This window comes from Fusarium keratoplasticum, chromosome 11, assembly GCF_025433545.1.
Source record: "Fusarium keratoplasticum isolate Fu6.1 chromosome 11, whole genome shotgun sequence".
NCBI lineage: Eukaryota > Fungi > Ascomycota > Sordariomycetes > Hypocreales > Nectriaceae > Fusarium > Fusarium keratoplasticum.
The window spans coordinates 699,080-716,468 of record NC_070539.1 but is presented as its reverse complement, the minus strand read 5'-3'; the positions used below and the strand labels follow the sequence as shown (position 1 = coordinate 716,468).

The following is a 17,389-nucleotide window of genomic DNA, read 5'->3' as shown; positions in this document are numbered from 1 at the left end:
TTGCCTGGGTTCTCCTCCAACCTCCCAAAATGGAATCCAAAGCCAAAGAAACACAGTAGGTTGCAATCAGTAGAATTTTCAATCGTATGTATATTGACTCAGTGTGCCTCACAGGACTCAGCCACGAGAGACCATCCGAGTGCTTTATGACTACGAGCTCAAAGGCGCATCTGGAAAGTCCATCGTCGCTCTTGAGCTCGACTACTCCCCAAACGGCTTTACGCCTCCCCATCGCCATGGTGGGGCTACAGTTATGGCTCCTGTAACCGAGGGACACATCTTGAGTGGCATGAATGGCAATCCACCCAAGGTGTACGAGGTCGGAGAAAGCTTCATCGAGCAGCCTGGTTGCCGCCACACGGTCGGAGAGAACAACAGTCAACACAAGAGGGCCAAGGCGATTGCTGTGTTTTTCGTCGACACTGAAGTCGTGGGGCAGGGATATGAGGGACTAACTGTCCTGGATGAGGGATGGTGAAGGGAACTCATCTGGTGGGCTTTGGGCTGGACCATCATCATGTACTCTCTTATGTATCAATAAATTATTGAGGCCAGTGGCATGTGTAATGAAACCCAGGCGTCTCTCGAATAGTGTGCACTGTTCATCGTTACCGGCTCGAGAACGATGGCTTAGTTGATGTGAGTTTTCCGCCTCGGAGACAGCAAAATACTCCCAGCCTGGAAATTTATGAAACAAATAGGCCGTTCAAGCCAGGGTGCAATTCGTTAACTAAAGTTATTAACTGAAAGGACACTCAACTTGAAAACATTCCCAAGATCTCGGTCGGGATGTTAAGGCTCTAACATAAGAGTGCCAAATTACCGCCATAGTTGTTAGAGCGCTAATTGTCATATCTGTCCAATCACGTCGGTCTATCTTCTCCGGAGCCAACCGGATCTAATTGAGCTCGGACTTTCTTCAACCCCGAGGTCCGAATCTCGCCATCCACTCACTCGGCCTTGTCATTGATTAGTCACCCTGATTGGCCGCGCCGATCTCCCTTCACTGGCCCGAAGTTCTCCTCACGCAACAACTTTCTGGAAGCCATTGAAGTGCCATTGAGTGTCACTAAAGTCTAAGCCATGGCCGAACACCCTTCCTTTACCCTTGCCGGTCTTTGTAAGTCTCAATCTGTGTCAATTCTTGCGTATCCGTGGCTAATCTTGACTTCGAACAGTGGCGGCTGGCGGAACCGCCGGCTACCTGCGAACCCGCTCAACACCCTCTCTCGTCGCGGGGCTAGGACTGGGCGTCTCGTACGCCTATGCCGGTATGAAAACTCCCTTAAGAATTAACAATTAGCTGTCCTGTTTACTCATCACTGTGCTCTAGGCTACCTTCTCAAGACCAACCAGGACTATGGCGCCGAGCTTGCCCTCGGAAACAGCGTCCTTCTTACTGGATCTGCTATCCCCCGGATAATCAAGACGGGAGGTAGGGCACCAATTCCTTTGGCCCTTGGTGCTGCTGGAGGACTGGCGACGTACTACTACCAAAAGAAGTATCGCGAATTTACGTATGGAGTATAGAGGGAGTTATGGTAGAAGGAAGGCTTCGACAAGACTCACAGCTTCTGGCAACCAGGGTTCACTTGGAGTTTAATATCAAAATATACCAATCTCTATTCCACTCAAACATAAACATCGTTGTCATTCATGACCACCAAATGTCTCATCAATTTCAACTCCTAGCTACGAACAAGGTTAGAGAACTGAGGTACCACATGGGTGAACCTTCGCAGAGGGCGATCCCTGGCTCGAGAGTAAGCCTGTTTGGGGGATGATTTAGTTAGCGTCAGTGCCGTTTGGCGCTCCTAAATTGCATCGGTAGCCTAGTTGAGTCAGAGGCCAGTGGATGGTAGATCAAGGGCATGAGGAACATGGTCTTTCAAAAGCAGGAGGCCATTTTAGTTTTACAGAAACTTCACAAGGTTGGAGAAACAGTGTTAATCACGAGGGCGCAGAGAGCAGAAGGCAAAGAGTTTCCAGAAACACAAAAATATAAATTAACAAGTAAATATAGCTCTTAGTAGTGAGTGTGGACTATGTACTGTGAGTCGAAGAAACCCTTCCGTTCCCTCTCAGTAACTCAACCAAGACAAGAAGTGAAGGTGACATTAACATGAAACATGACATTTTAATGAATGTGGGCCGTCAAAATCCCAAATCAGGAGTCGCTCTCGTAAAAGAGATCTCTTAAGCAGGGTTGGCGACGCAGCCCTTGTTCTGGTTCTTCCAGGTGAAGCCAGGGTCGCAAGAGCAGACCTTGTTAGCCCACTTCTGGCCGCGCTTGAGGCAGACGCAGCGAGCCTGCTTGTTGTCGTACTGAGCATCGTCACCGCAGTCGGCGACACACTTGGAGCCGTTCCACTTCTGCTCATCGGGCTTGGGGCAAGCACAAGCACCGTTGTTGAACTGCATGCCCTTCTTGCGGCAAATGCAGGCGCGGGACTTCTTGTTCCAGTCGGCATCGGTGCCGCAGGGCTCGTGGCAGACACCGTCACCCTCCTCGTAGACATCGGTGGACTTCTCGCAAGCGCAGCTGGCACTGGTGGAGCCGCTGGCAGGAGTGTACTTGTAGGCCTTGACGTTGCAGATGCAGGTAGACTTGGCGCTGTTCCACTTGGCATCGGTGGTGCCGCAGTCAGAGACACAGCCGAATCGGGAGAGACCAGTGTAGCCAGCCTTGCAGCCGCAGCCAGTGGCGGCATCCTTGAACTCAGTGTTGGGCTTGTCGCAGATGCAGCCGTTGAAGGTAGGGTTCAGCTTGGCGGAGCCGCAGTCGTAGACGCAGGCGGGCTGCTTGGCGGGCTTGGTGGTGGGCTTATAGTTGGTGTCACAGTCGCACTCAACGCCGCCAGTCTTAAGGTGAGCGTTGCTGGGGCACTTGCAGGCGCTTCCGTCGTCCTTCAGAGTAGCAATACCAACACAGACAGGGACACACTTGTCAGAGTTGGCGCCGGTGCCAGGAACGAAGGGAGGGGTGCACTCGCAGTCGACCTGGTTGTCCTTGAGCTGGAAGTGATCCTTGGTGCATTCGCATCCAGACTTGTCGGCCTTGGCAGTAGCCGTACCGCAGTCAGGGACGCAAGAGCCAGTATCAGCACCAGTACCGGGCTTGAAGAGAGACTTGCACGTGCACTCCTGCTCGCTGGAGGTGAGCTGAGCGTTGATGTCGGAACACTTGCAGCCAGTGAGGTCATCCTTGGGGACAGCACCGTTGGAGCAGTCGGGGATGCAGATACCGGCCTGGCTGCCGCTGCCAGGGGTGTACTTGGAGTTGCAGGCACACTCGCGGTCGTCGTTGACAAGGTGGGCGTTGACATCATCACACTTGCAGCCAGTGTGGTCGTCCAGGGGAGTAGCACCGTTGGAGCATCGAGGGACACACTTGTCAGCGTCGGCGCCAGTGCCGGGGATGTAGTCATCGACACACTCGCACTCTCGGCCGTTGGCGGTGAGCTTGAAGTTAGCGGCCTCACACTTGCAGCCGGTGTGGTCGTCCAGGGGAGTAGCACCGTTGAAGCACTTGGGGACACACTTGTCGGCGTCAGACCCGGTACCGGGAACGTAGTCATCCTTGCACTCGCACTCTCGGCCGTTGGCAGTGAGCTTGAAGTTATCGGCAAGACACTCGCATTTGTGGTCAGTGGTGGCGGTGGCGCCGTTGATGCACTTGGGGACACACTTTCCAGCGTCGGCACCCTCACCAGGGATGTAGTCGGGGTCACACTCGCACTCCTTGCCGTTGGCCTTCAGGACAAAGTGGTCGGCAAGACACTCGCAGGCAGTCGAGTCGGTGTTGGGGGTAGCACCATTGGAGCAGTCGCGAACACAGCCGGTGCCAGGAGCAGTAGCAGAGACGAAGTCGGTATCGCACTCGCAGTGGGTGCCGCTGACCCAGTTGTTGTGGGGGCCGGGGCAGATATCGGTACACTTGGAGCCGTCGTCGGTCTGGCTGTCCTGCTGACACTTGCAGTCGCCGCCAATGAACTTGAGGTAGTTCTTTTGGCAAGCACACTGGTTCTTCCAGTTGACGTAGGCGCTGGCAGGGCAGTCGGCGATACAGAGGAGGCCGGACACCTTGTAGCCGGCGTCACAGCCGCAGTCGCCGTTGCTGTCCATCTTGAAGACGATGGACTTGCAGTAACACTTGCTGCCGATCTTCAGAGTGTTCTTGCCGCAGGTGACACGAGCCTCGAGAGAGGAGGTGTCGCGCTCGCTGAGGGACGAGGCGGCCACAGACCCGAGGGTCAGGAGCAGGTTGAGGGAGAAAGCCTTGAACAACATGGTGAATGTTCAGGAGGGAGAGTCGGGGGGAGCAAACAAAGAATTGGCAAGGGCAGATGCCTTGTGAGACCAGAGAAGAGCTGCTGGTGTCTGTTAACCAATGATTGAATTGAAGCTTGTTGCCTGAAGAGTTGAGATGAGTGCGAAGGAGACGGGCTTCTTATACAAGTCCGAGGCTGTTTGCATCGTGGTAGATTCTCCATCTAGTTGATAGCCATCTACGCCCCTTTCCCGCCCAAAGGGTGAAAATCATGAGGCGGCAATTGCTTCCGACGATCTAGACCCCGAGCGATGCAACTAGTTGGGCGGGGATTGCTTCTCTCTGTGCCCGAGACTAGACCGTCCTGGAAGCGCCAGCTCATGGTGATCCAGCCCTCTGGCTGCAGAGCTCTGCGGTGGCGCCTAGTCATTGTCGCTCGCAGCTCAGTGAGCTCGAGAAAGGGTTAGCAGAAGCCTCACCGGCGGACATGAGCTGGATTTGGAAACCGTTCCCAAATAATCCAGCCTCTTTCGATAGCTTGGCGTTAGCCTCAGCGATAGTGACCCAAGCCTAGAACCTCCTGGTGGCCCGAAGCGCCGGGACGTTGTGAGGGAGGCTAATAAGGTTGGCAACGTCTAGCTAGCGGAAGCTAGAGAGCAAAAGAAGCAATAAGGTGGAAGGGCACCACAGACACCCTTTGGTGCTCTACCAATCTCGTAGAGGCTGATCTGATTCGCCAGGGATATGCCGCATGAATTTCAAGTTTGCTTCTTTGGGGTCATGCGGAAGTCGGCCAGAGTGAAGCTGAAATTTAGGTCTGGAAAAGAACAAACCATGTCCGCACACCAGTAAACGCTATTGAAATCTAGGCCTGACCGCAGTTGATTGTTTACTTGGCCGATCTACAGAGTCCACGGACACGGTTCTATAGGGCTCGATTAAGGATGAGACAAAACTGTCATGACCCATGAGGATGGGGAGACATATCTCAGTCGGATGGGGACGGCACAGGCCCCCAGAGGTCCCTGACGATGCGTCGATTGGCTCAGAGCAATGGCACCAGCCTACATACACCTACATCATGCTGGGGACGATCCGGAACATCACCGCCAAGAGACTGGCCCTATGTTGGCTCTTGCTTGTCCTCCCCGGTCAAATGCCGGCTTCCCGAATCAAGAGTCTGATCCAAGAGAGTCCGTAGCTCATCCCCATATATCAGCTCGCCACGAACGAGATCTCGACCAACACTTTCCCCATTCAGTGACCCCGGGGCCACCGATGACCGTCGGCTGCAGGAGCTCGGTCCCAGGGCGAGGCCCAAGCAAGGGTGATCATGCCAATAGCGTTATGGAGCACTAGCGTCGACGGGGTATGCATCAATCGAGGAAGACAGACCCAAGCTTCTGGTCGAGAGGGGCTGGGGCTTCGGAGATTCAGGGTCGTGCTTAGCCCTGGATGATACAGTAGAACCTCACCAGGAGTTGATGGTCGAGATCTCTTGCTTGGCGGAGAGGCCTCTGAACCGGCGATGTTTTGCCCCCTATCCACTGCGTCTCCTTTTCCTGTCCCAAGATCCCTCTCATTTTATTTCCTTCACAACAAACGCCCGATGGTCCGACGGCTGCAGATCGTGACACCAAGTGCTTCTCCAACTGGCCAAGCCCTCAGCCCAACAAGTCTGGGCATGCACGGCATTGGCTCAATCGAGGGTGATGCTTGGCTGGCCGGGGTGCTTGTTCCGCCGTTTTGGAAAAGGAGGTACAGCCCCCCACAAACAGCTAACCGCATCAGGGACGAGGCGTCGATACTGGCCAGGCACGTGGCGTCTCTGCTCAGGGCTGAATGATCCCAGCGTTACCATTCCCGCCCGAGAGCCGAGCCTTGGCTGTCATTTCTATGCATATTATGCATGTTGGCCTTATTCATCAGTCTATCGAGGCCACACGCGCCACACCACACCATGTCACTGGATCGTCTCGATAGCTTCGGAATCTGCTGGGACCTTTGTGATGCCCCTGCTAGCCTCGCCTGCTATCGCTGCCGATTGGTCATCCCGCACTCACGCCGACTGTCTAACCACTTGCCAGCGAATCCAGACTGGCGGCCGCCACGGCCGAGGCCCCTCGCCTTGACGTGAAAGCCGCGAGAACTGCTCTGGTGGCTCGAGTAGCTAGGCAATAGCGTGCTCCGGCCTGTCGCTCCAACCATACGTCTCTGGGCATGAGGGACCGAGGACCCGCTATGAGCCAAAGGCGCTCACGCTTGCTACGTATGTCAGACAATGTGCTGGTGCCGGTTGTGTAGCGGTCCCGGTGGCTCCAATAGCTCCCCCGATAGCTTCTGTCGGTCTGGACATTGATCGACTCATCGTCACCCGATGAGTTCGCCGAGGAGGCCGTTCGCGAGTGATGGGCACAGTTGGAGGGCGGCTACGCCTGCAAACCGCCAAACAATATCCGAACTGTGGCTTCTCAGACACCAGGGGAGAGCTTCTCTAGCTGCTAGACATCTCCGGAGCGGGTCAAACACATGGTTTCAAGGTAACCCGCCACTCCCACTTCTTCTCCTGTTTGACATTGTCTCTGACTGTTGGTGGCCTTATCCTCAGCGGCTCGTGGAGTAGAAAAGAATCAATAGTGGCTTCAGATCAGCACCGGCTTTTGCACAACTCAGGGGCAAGCGGGGTTGAAAGTATGGAAAAGGAACAAAATGCCAAGAGTAATGTCCCCTTATTCAGCCTCGGGGACCTAACGGCCAATCCATTTTTCTGGATTCCGCCTTGTGATTGGATGCTATGTTTTCGGCTCCTACCGCAAAGCCACAAACGGATCTTCTCCTCCACCTTTCGGCAGGGGTAAATTACAGTGTTCCTGTGGCGTCTGGCCTTGACTCGCCGGTCTTACCCGCAAGTAAACGGGGCTGGACTCGCCCACGGAGCCGGCTAGGCAGCGACCATTGGTTAGTTAGTTCCAATACTGTTTTCTTCTTTTTGCAGCGTAGAATGAGTGGCGCCTTCTGACCGGAGCTGACAGCCTGCGGATAGCCTCTGTGAGATTATCTCGTAGTCAACAGGAGACTGTGATGGAAGTTGGCCGATCAGCTTGGGCAGAAGATTGCATCAAGGTTGCTAGTTCTTCTGTTTAAGCAGTGTCCGGTTCATGGACCGTCTTGCTTTGCCATGTGGCTGATATGTGTGTACGGGTATGTCACTGCGCCAAAGATCGGCGGCTCTACACGATCGCTCTACTGCTAGTGAGAGCCCAAGAGACGGTGAGGGATGATCGTGACGAAATTCTAGACGATCCTTTTCAGTGTTCTAGAGCCATCTGTCTGTGTATTGTTGAACGATCGAGAACCATCAACCAAGTTCGGCGAGATCGAAGGGTCTGGCCAGCTGAGAGGATGCCAAAGCTGAATTTTGTAGTGGCGCGGCTGATCTTCATCCGGTCCCGTTTCCTCAGCACATGATCTTGAGTGTCTGCAAGGTGTCAATGGCAATTGCGTAGTTACAGCTGGGTTGCTGATCTGAATGAGTGTCGCGAATGTTGTAAGTGCCATGTACGTCAAGCGTGAGGTTGAAATGCGTGCCCTTGGATGACACTGTATGACACGATGGAGGATCAGAGAGGGCAATGATAGGAAAGCCGGTTCTTTCAGACGGTAGCAGAATATTTGGTAAATGCCGCAAAGTGTCGGCAGCCCGAGGGTATCTTTGGTTGTTCCGAGAGATCCGTCGCTGTAGGGTAATGTGTCACAACTGGGTGAGATGGGCTTCAATGAGTGACTGAGGAGTTGTTATTGGAAATTGGCATTTCTGTCTTCTATAGCATCATTTGGTTTCGGTTTCTTAGCCCTTCAAGTCTTGGTCTTGATGATTCGGTGTGACTGTCGTGTAAATTTCAGCGCTGTAGAAACGCATTCTGTGTTGGTCATGGTGGAGAACTGAATAGCTTCTAGCACACATTTAACACTTGACAAGCATTAAAAGAAAAAGTATCACAAGGAGCCAAAGTCACGGGAGATCTACACGTAATTTTCATTACATTTCAAACCATCTAGCAAACTTGAAGCTGGAGTGTTTACCATCAATTGTCTCTGTTGCTGGGCTTATCGATAGCGACTCGCTGATGGATAGAGCACACCACGTGACCACACCATCACCACCAAGGGCGAGGCGGGGAGATTTGGGTGAGACGCAATCAACGAATTATCTCTCTGATCCGGGCTGCCATATCGCCTTCTTGAACGACAATATTAACGGCTGGCCTATGATATGGCGATACAGCATATTGTCTTGGCTGTGTTGGTTGGCTAGGTCGACTAACCAAGCTCGCCATCGCCATGTTATCTTTCGTGACTGACAACTAGTGCTAGGTATATGGCGCAATCGATGGCATCCCATCATGTTAAAACCCGGCATGTTCCTCTTCTCTGCATTGTTTTGTGCTTCTGCCTTTGATCTATGTTCATCAAAGCTGATACACATGAAGTGAACAAATGCGTCGAACACGCGCTCAACGCGTCAATCTCGCGATCCTCAACACCAAGCCCAGCCACACATTTATCGACAAGATGCGGTACTCGATAAACGCGCATGCCACCTGACGGACGAGAGGGCTCGAGCCACCGATAAGCCCTATTGGGTACCTGTTACACGGACTTTAACCGCCAAGAGAGCATCATTTGATCGACAAACGATAGATGCCAAGCCTCGTCACGCCCCGTGAGGCAAGACATTGCCACCGCGTCTGTGCGACCACTCGACACCGCCTCCGAAGACGCATATTTTGTCCCGGAGATTGACCTCGCGCATGGCTACGGCTATGGCAATTGATTGGATTGAGCACCAGGAATGGGTTTGATATATACGCCCTCGTCCACCCAAGCTCATGCTCAACATCGACATCACGCGACGACATAATTGCCCATGTGTTTGACAGCCCCGCGATTGCTTCAATCGAAGATAATATCCCCCAAATCCGCCTCCCCGACCGACACGAAACGCATTCCCTGCCTACGTCTTCATCCCATCGCGTCGCGCTCCCGATTCCGATGCCATGGCCCCGGACTTCGACGATCGCACATTCGGAAACGATCGACGGGTATACACAGTCGACGGACAAGTTGGGTGTCTCGATTCTGCCGACCTTGAACTGGATCGCGAGACACCTCGGGCCATGCGAAAATATGCCCTGGTGATTGCAGTGTCTGACTGCACTGGTGTCTGTCTTTGACAAACTGGTTCCTTCACTGGCATTATCCCGGGAGCCTTCAATTCCGTCGGTATAGTCGGTGTACCCTGTTCCACGCATGGTTCTGACGCGAGGCCGAAGCTTAGGTTTCGCCCTGGTGATACGCATAGCCTGATGAGAGACAATAAGCTCGCGTAGAAGCTCTGATGTCTTGCCCAGCTCCAACCTCGTGGACTTGTCCATACACAAGCTCGAATCTCATGTCTCGTTTGAGAAATGTCTGAGGTGAGCCTGGCATTGCCTATTTAGACACCAGGCGAGATCTTATCCTACGGATGATGCCAATTTGGACTGCCCCCAACCTCTTGTCCAGCCTGGTTCTGGGGTAAGCAGACGAGATTTGTCTCATTCGCCGCCCCGAGCTTGGCCAGCTCCAGCACAGACAGCTTGGCAGCTAAGCCTTCCGTCTGTAAGCGACCGTTCAAGTACCGTGGGAAATACCGTCATGATCGTCCCGTGTCGGGATGAGTGGAACATTGAATCCTGAGCCCCATCTGATGCTCCATATCGGGTCCATGATCGACGCTGATCTCATCAACTCCCCAATTAGCTTGTTCGCGATTCGTCGCATCCTCGCCAAGGTGTCTAGCCCCAGAGGCTAACGCCGTGAAGCCGTCATTCCCGCAATGTCCGTAGGACAAACAACATCGCGGCTGTGCGAATTGAGCTCGCCGCAGCTGCAGCTTTGGCTGACATGCTTCTCGGACTCGGATCACTCGGCTCAGCCATGCTTCGCTCGCGTCATTGAGGTATTGTATTGTAGTTGACCTGATGAACAAAAGCCTGCCACTGCCAATCTGCTGTTGCTGTTTGTCAAGCCAACTGTAGCGTCATATGCGACATGGCTCTTCTCCATCGTGTCCTGGCTCTCGTGAGCCTTTGGTTGGGCGTTGTCTCTGCCACCCAAGCCTCCCATTTCCACAAAAGATCCTCCTCCGCTGGTCCCCTCCCACCGAGTCAAGATCCATGGTACACTGCGCCAGAAGGGTTCGAGAATGCTGAGCCTGGCGCTGTCCTGCGTCTCCGACCTGCACCCGGCAACTTGACCAAGGTCACTGGCAACAGTTCGGCCGTGTACAACATTCTTTACCGGACGACTGATAGCCAGTATAAGCCCACGTGGGCCGTCACCACCCTGTTTGTGCCAGAGTTGGGACCCAATAGCACTGCAGCACGCAACTTTGACCAGGCTGCTCTCCTGTCTTACCAGGTGCCATACGACTCTGCCGACGTTGACGCCAGCCCTAGCTACACTCTGTATGATGCCGATGCCAGCGTTCCTTTTGGTACAGTCTTGGGGCTGGGGCTTTTCATCTCTGTACCAGACTATGAAGGCCCATTGGCTTCATTCACTGCTGGTGTCATATCTGGGCATGCAACCATTGACTCGGTCCGTGCTGTGCTCTCCCTCGGCCTGGGTTTGAACACCACCTCGCCTCGCGTCGCTCTCTGGGGATACTCTGGAGGTGCCCTTGCTAGCGAGTGGGCGTCTGAGTTGGTGGTTCAATACGCTCCGGACCTGTCAGAGACCATTGTCGGCGCTGCCTTGGGAGGCCTGACCCCCAACGTGACCAGTGTTCTCGAGTCCATCACCGGCCAAGACGGCGCTGGATTGGCCCCAAGCGCTATCCTCGGCCTGACCAGCCAATACCCCGAGGTACAGAAATATTTGATCTCCAAGCTCAAGACTGAGGGACCGTACAACAAGACCGGGTTCCTGGCTGCCTTGGATTTTACTTCACCCGAGGCTGGTGTCGCATATGCCGGAGTTGATATCGGTGACTTCTTCAAAGACGGTCTCGATACCTTCCGAGACCCCAAGCTTCAAAGAATCATCAATCGCGATGGCATCATGGGCTATCACGGCGTGCCTCAATGGCCCATCTTCGCCTACAAGGCCATCAACGATGAGATCAGCAAGGTCGCCGACACGGATGCCCTCATCGAGAGATACTGCCAGGTCGGTGCCAACATCTTGTACCAGCGGAACTCGGTTGGCACGCACTCGGAGGAGTTTGCGTACGGTCTCTCTGCCGTTTTTGAGTGGCTGGGAGCTGTTCTGACGGGTACATATGCCGAGGTGTATGAAACTGAGGGTTGTACCATCCAGAACATCACGAGGAATGATACCTCCAGCCCGTTGAAGCGACGCGATGTACCGAATGGCGTCTTTAATTTGTGGTAAGCTGCGCTGCCTTTGACGATGACCTTTGCGAGAAAGAAGGGGGGCGACGGAGGTTGTAATACACAGTCATGTTGCGTCTATTGTTTAGATTCAGGAAGCATAGCTATATAAAATCCGAAAGTGCTCAAGTAATCATTGATAAAGCCTCCCTCCTCATTTCATTGTAACAAGGCTCTTGTTCGCTCTCTATATCGTGTACCGAAAGTTGGTGTTTTCGATATCTGTCAAGTTCTCCTCCTCGACAACCAGCCCAGTCTCAGCTACGTCTTTGGGTTTTCCAAACTTTCGGTCTCTCCTCTTGTTCTCAAATATGCAAAATGTACCATAAGAGATACCGCAAACCGCCACAGCAGCAAACGAGCATACAAGGGCGACGATGCCTGTCTGATAACGAGGGGCCTCTGTTTCGAGGAAGAACTGCGGACCAACAATGTTTCCAAGAGCTTCTCATGCGTTAGTGAGAGAAATCAAGTTGAGGAGTGGAGGTGTACGGACCATACCAGACTGCTATGGAAGTAGACACGAAACTCTTCTTGGTTGTCCCGGATGTGTTGGAAGTCTGTAGGCTCACGGCTAGAATAAAGGGAGGATTGTAGAAACCCATGAGGTAGACGCCTGCTAGACTGGCATTTCGGTATAGCTCTGCGTCGAGGACGTGTACCATGATGGCGCCTACCATAGCGAGGCATGCTGAAAGAACCCAGAATAGGCATCGAAGATTTGGTACATAAAAAGTGATTGCCGAGAACCCTGTTTGAGCCACCATGGCAATAGCTGCCTGGGGCGTTGCGAGCAACGCTGTTCGGCTTTGTGAGAAACCGTAGCCAGATATGATGAGAGGATTGAAGTTTGTGATGCTGGCGTTCGTAACTGAAAATGCGAAGACGCCGAGAGATGATATGATCCATTTGGGGTCAAGGATGGCTTCTTTAATCTGTGACAATTTGAAGTTCTGAGTGCTCCCAGTCAGAGATTGAGAATGAACAGAAAGGCTCTGACACTGACTTTGCTCCGTACTACACCTGTTTGGTTGTTTGCGACGCGCTGGACTGCAATAACCTTCTCCTCAGCCTTCAAGAACCAGGCATTTGCTGGAGTGTCAGGGAGCAAGGCCAGGGTCACGATGCCCATGGCGACAGTGACGACCCCATAAATGATGAATATGTACTGAGAATCCAAGTTAGCGTCCTGAGTGATGACAAAGGCGAAAATGGAAAAAGAACCTTCCAAGTTGCCAACGGGCCCTCAATCTTGCCAATGGCATACGCCAAGATACCACCGAACACGCCGGCAAGGGTATTACACCAGATGGCAGTCCTCAAAGGCTGCTCCTCTCGCCGATACCACATCGAATTGAGAAGCATCATGCATGGCAGCAAACAAGCCTCGAAGGCTCCCAAGAAGAACCGAATGGTGGCCACGCCGGCAAAGTTGTGGCAGACAGCCACGAGGCACAGAGCAGCCCCCCACGCTGTTAGACACCCACCGATGTACTTTCCGATTTGCACCCGTGTGATAAGCCACAGGTTGGGGAACTCGGCAAAGAGGTAGCCGAAGTAGAAGATGCTACCGAGCCAGCTGTACTCTTGGCCGACGAGATGCGTGTCCTCCTTGAGGCCCCATAGAGCCGCGAAAGACAAGGCATTCTACTTGTTTTCGTTAGCGATCGAGGATCTGATAGAATAAAGTAAGAGCCCTTGCCTTGTCTAGGAAACCCAATGTCATAGCAATCGTCAAGAGCGGTAAGACGACAGCATCAGTCTTTAACAGCACGCGACGGCATTCGCGCACCGATGGTACTGGCCGTGCTGGCTGTACTGGATGCACCAACTCATTCTCCTGCTTCATCTGGCCTTCCATATTTCGTCTGAAGCAGTGACTCTACTAAGCCGAGCCGTAGAGAAATGGGGAGCTGGATATTGTGCCAAATGTCGAACAGTGAGGGGAATGTATGTTCCAAGTACGCCGTCAAACACATGCTCCTCTTGAACCTCCACATCATATACTTACCCAGATCAAGCACGCCAACATCAGCAAATCTTGTCAAGCGATAACCTCGAAATTTCAAGTCATTGATCATAATACCAAACGCTATTCGCCGAAGAGGGGCCTGAAATGGAGCTTTCCCGGCCAAGGCGGAAGTTTAGCGACAGCCTCCCATGTAATGCATTCGACCAAGTCTCAAGAAAATGGCTGTCCTCCTCTGAACGTTGGCTTCTATAAAGACGTCATATTGGGTATTTATGGGGCCCATAGAAGGGCTTCACGTCAAATTCTCGATAGTGTCAATTATTTGTTACCTTGTCTATCCAGATGCTCAAGGAGGAATCCATTTTGACCGACGAGATCCTCTTTCTCGATTACATACGTATTTACCCCGGAATAATAGGCGTGTCCACTGACCTGAACCACGACGCCCTTCATATTCTGGCCCCTCACCTCGGTTTCTACCAGACGCAAGGTTTTCCCAACGAACCCGTATTCGCTGCCGTGCCTGTTGGTTAAGATGGAGTGATATGTCCACGACTCTCCAACCTTGAGCTCTCCCCTGGCATACTTGAGGGCATTTCGTGCAGCTACAACACTTCCGGTGGGTGATCTGTCCAGATGTTGATCGCCAAAGAAATACATGCCTGTTTCGGCCCCATTCGTCCCTTCTGCTGGAGACCCTGTGTTCTTGTCCTCGATCATGACCCCGAAAACGCAAGTATCGCTCTGATTTGGTAGCATCAAGTGTGACTTGACAAGCTCTGAGTTGTTCAGTGCTGCCTTTAGCTGGCGTGTTGCGAAATCGAGGCAACTGATGTCGATGGCCTCCCTAAAGGGCGGGAACCCTAGTTCGCATATGTCGACATGACAGCTCGCGGCGCTCGCGCAGGCTAGTGAAAGAGTGACACTCGGGCGGTCTGCAAGTTCTGGCCACCGATAAGGTTCCGGGATATCGACCGAAAGGTCAGTCGCCAGCGAGAAAGCCAGAATAGAGACGAAGCTCACGGGGCGAGTTGGATCTGATCGAGCGCCATCTTGGATTGTCGGCACGTCGCTCTCCACAAGCCCCCCTGGAGTATGCAGGACTAGTCGCACACTTCTCGTTTCGGCGTTATATACGAGGTCATGCCTCCTTGGGAAATGCACTGTGTCTTGAAGATCGATAAGGAGCCGACAAACGGCTATCGTGGCATGTCCACACATGTTGCTATATCCTTCGCCATGGAGATAGAGAACTCCCATGTGGGCCTCGCCTGATCTTGTACGTTCGGTTTCTGGTCGAAGTACGGCCCCATACATGCCCGAATGTCCTCGAGGTTCCTGCAACAAGCGTGTACGTATGTAATCATGATGTAGTTTTGCCTGTGTTCGCTGCTCAAGCAACGTGCCTGAGATGTTTGGGTAGCCGCTCAAGATGATTCTGGTCGGCATTCCCACGGTGTGCATGTCCACACAAGAGAGTGGCTCGTGATTCGAGCTGTAGAGGAAGGCAGGAAGTGACATGCTGAGTTCTCAAGAATACCCTGACGAACGAATGGTCCGAATAGTGTAAAGGACGATAATAAAAAGGAAGATTGGTGAGCACAACAACTCTCGGCCAACTGGACCTTTTGCGTTATTTAGTAGTCCTCCGCTTAGTCACTAACGAGTTGTGGAACTCCTTGCCCATGGCCGCCCGGTTCAGCTAAAGAGCATTGGGGTAGATTTAGTCATTTCCTGCCCGGAACAGTGTAGAATGGTCTATGGCGATGCTCAAGCAACTTTGTAGGGATGGAACTCCGCCTTTGCGACATTTGAATCTGCTCTGACGTGATTTGACTTACCGGGTGTTCTGAACAACGTGGGGAGGTTTTGGGCTACGCCCTGGCAGATGCGAGAAATGAAAGACAATTGCGCTGCGGGCCTGAGAAACCCATGAATATTAGAGAGTATTGAGTTCCAATGCAGGGGGATTGCAGTATCAGTCTGTGAGGCTCGGGGTCGCTTCATTGCAAGATGGTGGCATCATCGACAGGGTTCACGTTGATCATCTAGGTCTATTTCTATGGTACCTCTGTGGAGGGTGACTGATCCGTTGATTAACTATGATTGCACTATCATCTCGACATGAGAGAATTTTTATAACTGGCGAAGCAACTCTCTTGCCAGATCGTGATAGAACAGCACAAACTGGAAGTACATGGTGCTAACTTATTCATAGCAACCGCAACAACACTCCACAAGCCCCTGACACTCTTGCTGGCCCAGAATTCTGCGACAAAAACCCATACAACCTCTGACTCCCTCACGTTCTTTCAGCGCGACGTTCGATCTGAGAAACTCGAGGTGCTTCGTCGGTTGCCCTGCTGCTCTAATTGTCCAAATGCGGCGAGTGCAAGCTGCGAAAGATGAGTGATCGAGTCAAACAGGCCTCGTGTCTGATGAGCCATCGGGTCGCTGCCGGTGATCTCGATAGCCGGTCCGAACTGAATCAGAGTTCTCAGGGCATTGAGACGCGCTTCCAGTCCTGGTGACCCGACATCGCCAGCACTATCCGCACTCTGACGTCCCCTGTGGCCCCCAGAAAAGTTCATCGAGGGAGACTCCACTCTTCCGAGGGAGATGTCAGGGACTCCAAGAGGTGTCATGATTGATGTACCTTGAGTTGCACGTCGGCCAGCCTCTGGTGTGACTGTAGAGCTTTCACTTGAGTCACGAGGGAGGCGGCGGACTCTCCTCCTGGAGTTCGCTTCATGCTCATCTTGCCCTTCTGTATCATCCCTCTGGCTGAATGTTCGAGGTCGTAGAACGCGCTGCCCGTTGCGTGCAACATTGCCATCAACACTGCCGTTGGGATCACTTCTCGCCTCATTTCTCTCGGGTATGGTTCCGTTGACTTGGTGGTGAGAGGAAGTAGGGGTGGAGACATTGGCACTGGATCGCGGATGATGCTGATCCAAGTACTGTATTGCTCTGTCGACGTCGACTTCGAAGACTGCGTAAGGCGACTGGGTTTGGCGGCCATGGCGGCGAATGGATTGTTCCGTGATAGCAGGGAGGACGAGGTTGGTATCGATGTGCTCATTGGCAGTAAGCCACGCGTTGAGTTTCTTGACGAGGCGAAGACTCAACGGTACCGTTTGGCCGAGGTAGAGGAAGAGAAGCCACGGTTCTTGAACTCTTGTCCCCAGCCCAAATCGAACAGAGAGTGTGAGGAGACGGCCCGTAAGTTGGGACTTGGTGGCAGCGCGAGCCCAATCGTCTGAGTGGATGGCATGAAGAATGACCTTGAGAGAGGTCAGGGGGATCTGCTGTCTGATAAAGGTTGGCCAGTCGAGTAGGCTGACGTCATCTGAGGCCCGGCCATTTGCTTCCTCATCTCTCTGAACTTGAATGGCGACCGCCCACTAGGCGTCACGCAGGCGGTTCCAGGTGTCGCGAATGACTTGCTCGGGGCAATTGGCGTTGGGTGAAGCTTCGTCCTGCTCGTTCGAGTCGCTGGCGTTTGAGGATCTCAGGCAGTTGAGAAGTTCCAAGATACCCGCATCTTGGAGAATTCGAGAGGACATGATGGGGTCTTTAGGCGAAGTAGCGACGAGTAGAGCGGATGGAAGGGCAGGTGATCGCGGCGAGGAAGAGGCCCAGTCGTGTAGGATAGACTCTTGGCGTATCGAGCACAGCGACAGGCGAGCTCCAAGGACGGCCCTTCTCACC

The 17,389-nt window shown here is 53.1% G+C and overlaps 5 protein-coding genes and 1 pseudogene across 6 annotated transcripts, besides 1 other annotated feature; 3 read left to right on the top strand and 3 right to left on the bottom strand.

Annotated features, from left to right (window-relative positions):
• Positions 1–29: 29 nt before the first annotated feature.
• On the top strand, positions 30–478 carry NCS57_01302900 (Cupin-2 domain-containing protein; the record flags this gene model as incomplete). The annotated part of the gene is made up of 2 exons (XM_053062679.1): positions 30–55; positions 115–478. 2 exons carry the CDS (start codon positions 30–32, stop codon positions 476–478), a joined length of 390 nt encoding a protein of 129 aa, XP_052907574.1.
• Positions 479–1,083: 605 nt separating this feature from the next.
• On the top strand, positions 1,084–1,530 carry NCS57_01302800 (uncharacterized protein; the record flags this gene model as incomplete). Its single annotated transcript, XM_053062678.1, has 3 exons — positions 1,084–1,120; positions 1,179–1,271; positions 1,334–1,530. The coding sequence occupies 3 exons, from the start codon at positions 1,084–1,086 to the stop codon at positions 1,528–1,530; spliced, it is 327 nt and encodes a 108-aa protein (XP_052907573.1).
• A 666-nt stretch (positions 1,531–2,196) lies between these two features.
• Positions 2,197–4,290, bottom strand: NCS57_01302700 (uncharacterized protein; the record flags this gene model as incomplete). The annotated part of the gene is made up of 1 exon (XM_053062677.1): positions 2,197–4,290. The coding sequence occupies one exon, from the start codon at positions 4,288–4,290 to the stop codon at positions 2,197–2,199; it is 2,094 nt and encodes a 697-aa protein (XP_052907572.1).
• Positions 4,291–10,363: 6,073 nt separating this feature from the next.
• On the top strand, positions 10,364–11,707 carry NCS57_01302600 (uncharacterized protein; the record flags this gene model as incomplete). Its single annotated transcript, XM_053062676.1, has 1 exon — positions 10,364–11,707. One exon carries the CDS (start codon positions 10,364–10,366, stop codon positions 11,705–11,707), a length of 1,344 nt encoding a protein of 447 aa, XP_052907571.1.
• A 186-nt stretch (positions 11,708–11,893) lies between these two features.
• NCS57_01302500 lies at positions 11,894–13,353 on the bottom strand (annotated as a pseudogene). The gene is made up of 4 exons: positions 12,931–13,353; positions 12,713–12,874; positions 12,203–12,659; positions 11,894–12,150 (listed from the first exon to the last, which is right to left on the bottom strand).
• Positions 11,894–13,353: a sequence feature.
• A 2,637-nt stretch (positions 13,354–15,990) lies between these two features.
• NCS57_01302400 (uncharacterized protein) lies at positions 15,991–17,244 on the bottom strand (the record flags this gene model as incomplete). Its single annotated transcript, XM_053062675.1, has 2 exons — positions 15,991–17,058; positions 17,122–17,244. 2 exons carry the CDS (start codon positions 17,242–17,244, stop codon positions 15,991–15,993), a joined length of 1,191 nt encoding a protein of 396 aa, XP_052907570.1.
• Between the last annotated feature and the right edge of the window lie 145 nt (positions 17,245–17,389).